Source organism: Pomacea canaliculata, linkage group LG2, assembly GCF_003073045.1.
Source record: "Pomacea canaliculata isolate SZHN2017 linkage group LG2, ASM307304v1, whole genome shotgun sequence".
Classification (NCBI taxonomy): domain Eukaryota; kingdom Metazoa; phylum Mollusca; class Gastropoda; order Architaenioglossa; family Ampullariidae; genus Pomacea; species Pomacea canaliculata.
This window is the reverse complement of record NC_037591.1, coordinates 14889674-14895673: the sequence shown is the minus strand read 5'-3', so window position 1 is coordinate 14895673 and position 6000 is coordinate 14889674. Positions and strand designations below refer to the sequence as shown.

The 6000-nt window shown below is 36.4% G+C and overlaps 1 protein-coding gene and 1 long non-coding RNA gene across 2 annotated transcripts; both read right to left on the bottom strand.

Annotated features, from left to right (window-relative positions):
• Nucleotides 1-254: 254 nt before the first annotated feature.
• LOC112554881 (fibulin-1-like) lies at nt 255-4209 on the bottom strand. The gene is made up of 7 exons (XM_025222951.1): nt 4076-4209; nt 3612-3734; nt 3223-3486; nt 2594-2710; nt 2295-2424; nt 1849-1983; nt 255-1586 (listed from the first exon to the last, which is right to left on the bottom strand). The coding sequence occupies exons 1-6, from the start codon at nt 4176-4178 to the stop codon at nt 1959-1961; spliced, it is 762 nt and encodes a 253-aa protein (XP_025078736.1). The 5' UTR covers nt 4179-4209; the 3' UTR covers nt 255-1586; nt 1849-1958.
• An 837-nt stretch (nt 4210-5046) lies between these two features.
• Nucleotides 5047-5632, bottom strand: LOC112554928. The gene is made up of 2 exons (XR_003097349.1): nt 5431-5632; nt 5047-5136 (listed from the first exon to the last, which is right to left on the bottom strand). It is a non-coding gene; the product is annotated as an uncharacterized LOC112554928 (long non-coding RNA).
• Between the last annotated feature and the right edge of the window lie 368 nt (nt 5633-6000).

Below are 6000 nucleotides of genomic sequence, written 5' to 3'. Positions count from 1 at the left end.
GAGAGTACTAATTGTGTTCAGAGCCTTAGCCACCATCAACCTCTATTTCTGTTTTCTTATGGTCAGCCGGGAGTGTAAAGCAGGGAGAAGCTAGCCACTTGTAGAGATTTCTCGCTACACAAGCATACCACTTTATGTAATAATAAAAATCATGATGATGATTAGAAAGATAATGCTACTAATAAGAAGAACTACATAACATTGCACCACATCAGACATAGGCATACCAAAAAAGAATTAAAATTTAAAGATACTAAAGTGTAATAATTTATTGGAATTTTATATTTAAATCCATTAAAATTTCGCTTCCTACATGTCATTATTGTAAGTAATTTGACAGAGTAACAAGCAGACTAGCTAGAAAGTAACCACATTAAATAGAAAACAGCAGTTAAGTTTGTCTGCATCTTCATTTCTTTCAAGCAAAGACTACTGCTTCGCTCATGTCACTAAAACAATCTATGACAAAGACATTAACATATATATATATATGATTAATTAATAATAACAACAACAAAAATAAGAGCAACAAGAATTCTTAGGAGACTGCATACTCTAAAACATAAATTTATAAATTTATAAAATCCACATCAATTGATTCATGTAAACAATACTGTACATATAACAACAATCTAAATAAAAATATTTTTACAGACAGAGTGATACTTTGTTTTCTACTGCAATGGGATTTTTTCACACTCCTACTGTTGTTTACGTGGATCAGTCTAGCCTCTTCAGACTCCACCATAATATAAAATTTGTAAACCTCAAACATTTAATATGTTGAACAGGTTGGGAAAGATTTTAACTTATGCAGAAAAGAAAAGAATACGCGACAGCAATGCAATAACCAAAGCATAGATTACAATGATAGTGTAGAGAACATCTGGAAGCTGGATTTAAAAAAAAAAAAAAAACAGACAGCACATGTGCTAAGTATATTCAGTTTAATAAAGAAAAAAATGTTTCAGTAAATAGCTTCCAAAAATATGGGGTATACACTGCCACATGATTGTTTACATAATAAAGCGCCAAACAGTGTGTGTAACGACTCGAACATGTTACTTTCGCCATTAACGCATTACATTTTTCTTTGTGTATAAAAGACTCCTGATAGTTGTTTTTTTTTAAGTTACAAGCTATTAATAGCCCGGAAATATTTAACAGATAAGTGGATCACACATGAGTTCAAATGTCAGTGTTCTAACCAAGATGAGCAGTGTTCTAAGCAAACCGCACAAATACTAAAGTTTTAGCAGCCTGGGCACAAGTTCTTCAAATAAATCAGAAAACATTTCAGCTTTCCACCTATAATCAAACTGCAAAGATGCCTTATAGATTCAGTTCTACTATCATCAGCATTGCAGCAGCAGCCACAACACCTACAAGGGTTCCACCGATGACGGATGCCGTCTGCACCGAGGAAGACGACAATGTTGTAGTGCTCCTGCTGATGTCCGTCGAGAGCTCTGGTGTGTTTCCCACAGTCTGAGACGTAGCCTCCTGTGTAGCACTGACAGTAGTAACTTCTTGTGTAGCACTGCCAGTAGTAACTTCTTGTGTAGAATTCTCAGTAGTTTCTGAAACTAACCGACGACCATTGATGCTGAATATTCTGTGTGACTCAACTCATTCTCTCGTGTGACCTAACAATATTCCACATCATCACAGGAATGTATTGTGTTTGAATTGCTATCAGTAATATTGTCCATGCTGTATTAGCTTTCCAAGAATACATTATAATACTAGGGAGTAAAAATAAAGTATTTTACAAAATTTACAGTACAAGGATAATTATATGAACAAATACTTTTAAAGAAAGAATTATGTTTCATCATTGCTACTTACCTTGAGCACGGCTGCAAGAAACTCCATCCGAATCCAGATGATAACCGCTGTTACAGAAGCAAATCTCACCGTTTGTTTCCACAGCACATCCCCCATTGACGTCATCGCAGTCAGTTCTCTGGCAGACGGTGAGTGCTGCAACAGATGTTGTTTACACTTTATGTTATTCAAAGATCACACACATGTTATAATGTTCAATTCTTTACTAACATTCTGAATGCCACTGATTGTCTGCTTTACCTTGAGCACTTACATTTTTCTTCTACGACTTTAGTTACGGAGACTGGTTAGCATGGCGTGACTTCTCAAACATTTTTGCTAGATCTTTATAATTATAGCGATATTTGACAAGTATAAAGTGCAATCCAGGTGAACGTAGGATAATGTATAATTTTCTGAGTATCCGTGCTCTCGTACAATGACTTCTTGCCTCTTCACAAACTCACCTCTGCACGTGAAAGCCGTCGTTGTTGAGGATGTATCCTGTGACGTCACAGGAGCAGCGGTAGGAGCCGGCGGTGTTCTCACAGCTTTGAGTGCAAACATTTCTCTGCAGGGACGCGCATTCGTCCACATCTGTAACATAAGATACAATTGCCATGAAAGTAATGGAGAAAATTTCAACAGTTCTAAACCAATTTGTTGTAAATATTTTCATATTAGCGATCAGTTACAACTCTCAGTTACCCTGTGACAGTTAACACCCATCAAATTACTCATGAAATCGAAGTGTTTTTAGTCTTACCTTTGCATGTCTGTGTGTCTTCATCCCAATAGAATCCTTGATCACACGAGCAGTGGAAGCTGCCGATGGTGTTGTTGCAGTGCTGGTCGCAGTCAGACTCGAGACACTCGTTAATATCTGTTATAATTAAAAAGAAAGTGTATATCCTATTATCAGCATTTGCCTACTGACTCACTGAAAAGGAAGAAGTAAATAGTTTTATGAGTGCATCAATTAACCATTAGGTTACTACGCTTATACACCGACAGTCTACGGCCAATGTCAATATCTACTAACCATTAAAAGTTACACATGTGATAAAGATAAATCATTCATAATAAATATGATGGACAGAAAGTATAGTTCGGGGAACAATAATCGCCAAACGAATATGATCGTAAACACTGTGCCTTGTAATTAAAGTTTTATTAGCTGTTCACGACGTTCTACAAACTTCAAAATAACAAAAAGCAATAAGGACTGGGTGCAATGCCGTAAAAAAAATAAATATGCAACAGCAACAACAAATAACGGTTATATTGTATTGGAAACAGCTACAGAATTATATTTATGTAAATATTAACTCAATAAAAGATTATAATATAAGGGAATTGTAGATTGAACATGCGGTAGCATTGATGACCATGTACCTTGACAAACGCCGTTGCTGTCTGCAGCGAATCCCTGACGACACCCGCACGTGTAGCCTCCATTAGTGTTGACACATTCTACGTTTGATCCTGTACAATTAGCAGGCAACATTCCTGACTGACACTCATTAACATCTTTGTCACACTTGTCACCTTCATAACCTTGACGACACACGCAACCGGAAGCAATGTCACAGCGTTCTGCGCCGGCTGCGCATGCGCACACTTGATTGCAATTAGGTCCGAATGTCCCCGGGAAACAATCTGTAATAGGAAATACAATAATCTTATCAGTAGATAAACATATGTTTATCAAGAATTAACCTAAAAAAATTCCACTCTAAAAATGGTGTTTAATGTAAATTCGTGATACAGTATGTTATTCTTACTGGAGCATGTCAGTCCGTTATTATCCAGCTTCATTCCGACAGGACAGCTGCAGGTGAAACTGCCAGGTGTGTTAATACAGGTGTGAGAGCACTTGGCCAGTCCCGCTGAGCATTCATTAATATCTAAAACAAATAAATAAACTATATTGGTCATACTAGAAAAGTGTACTTTAGACATCAGCGTTACAACAGAATCATAAAATAACTGTCGTTCTTTTACTTTAAATAGATGCTCTTTATTAATCAGAAAATAGAATGTCGCAAATACATTTTTACTTCGAAAACTCTAATTTACATTAGCATAATATTTTACTCTTCTTTTAATGTACATAGATTAATGATGCAAAAAAATGCAGTTATGTATGTACACATAACGTCGGATGGTGGATCGACTGAAGAACTTTTCATCTTAAATGTGAAGACCGGTGGATAGTTTATTTTACTATTATCATACTTTAACTTACCATTGCAGGTCAGTGAGTTCTGGTTGATCGTGTAGCCGCTGTTGCATAAACACAAGTCGTTGTTGTTATCGTCAAGGGTACATCCGTGAGCCTTGCTGCACATCGTCGCGTTGTTACAAACTCCACGCACTGTTGTAAGGTACATCAGAAAAAACAAGTAAAACATGTAAGGTATTTACGTGTTCAGTCAGTGAATGAACATAATTATATCCATAAGTCGCAAACTGACAATATTTGTGACAAACTGTTTACGGTGTCCAAATACGCAGAATAAAATCACACCTGTCATGGAATTTCAAATTCTCTCTCAGAGGGAAGAAATATGGATGTACATCATTTTTTAAAAAGTGTGTTCAGTATTTTTTCATGATCACGCAGAAAAAATACTGAAAATTATTATTTGATTTTACAGGTCCGATCCTCACAATGAACTCTCAAATTTGAAATTGCAGGATCCTGTATTGTAAAGATTCAGATGAACCAACAACACCAAACTCTAAATTCTTTCATTAATTAGCATTAACATTAAGCTTTGTAAATATGAAATACAATTAAACTTGTTATTCCTACTACATCCTATCTGTATTAAACAATGTCTCTGAATATGTGAGCTTTTAGCATCAACTGCCTTTGGTAAACAAAACAGTCAGTTCTAATATACAATGTACAACCATGTTTGGCAGTTATAAATGGAGTTCATCCCAACCTGAAATAAGCCATACAAAAAAATATATATTTGTGGTCGTTTGCTCGATTAGGGTTAATGACACCCTATCACCTCCTTTGATACAATTAAATATTAACATTGATATACCAATTATAATACAGGAAGGATTTATTTCAAAATTTTCATTATGGTATATCAATTACGACAAATAAGGATTTATTCTCCAAAATTTTCAGAAAAAAAAGAATCAACAACAAATAAGGAAGTACCTAGAGTACAGGTTTTGCGGTCAGCGTTGAGTCTGTAGCCGTATTTACACGGCAGTCGAAGGAGCCGAGGACGTTGACACAGTCGTGCTGGCAGTCTCCACGGTTGATTGCACATTCGTTAATGTCTGCAATGTCAAATGGTTTTGTGTTTAAAGTAGCGGTTTACAGAAGGAAACGGGCATAAACAAAATTTTCCTTCGTGTTTGCGTGTGTGTTTGTGTGCTTTTGTTTGTTTGTTTGTTTGTGTGTTTCTTTAGAGTTGTAAGATTGTGAATATATGCAGGCTTTTACAAAGAAAAATGGCCGATTTTAATTTTTATTAAAGATGACGAGAAATTCCGGTATAAGCAAATAGAACTCAGAAGTCGTTTATGCGAACTTTCGAAAAATTCCCTTAAAAATCTCTTCACAAAAATTACCTGTACAGTTTGTTGAGTTTGCCTTGCTGTAACCCGCCTTACAGGTACAGTAATAATCACCCGGGACATTGGTGCATTTCCTCGTTTTCGTTACACGGGCTGTCTGACAGTACATTCGTCGATATCTAAATATAAAATATAGAAATATATTCATAATTATAAATACTACAATTACTAATTTTGCATTATTAATCAGCTGAAAAAATATTTTGGTGTCAAATAATTTAGTGACGTGTGCAAAAGGTGTAGTTATGGTTACACACATGTCAAGCAACAGAAAGAGACCGGCAGACAGGTAAAGGAAGGTCCTCAAAATAGAATACCTTGACAACCTCCATCCGGGTCATAAATAAACCCACACGGCATGCACAAGAGTAAGATCCCCTACTGTTGAACTCACAAACATACCTTGACAAACTCCACTATCGTTAGAAGTGTAACCTGAACGACAGACACAATAGTGCAATCCTCTGTTGTTGACGCATGTCTGGTCGAGGCGGCACACATCCGGGGTCTCTACACATTCGTCGACGTCATCCATGCACGTGGGGCCAGTCCAGCCGTCCTGAC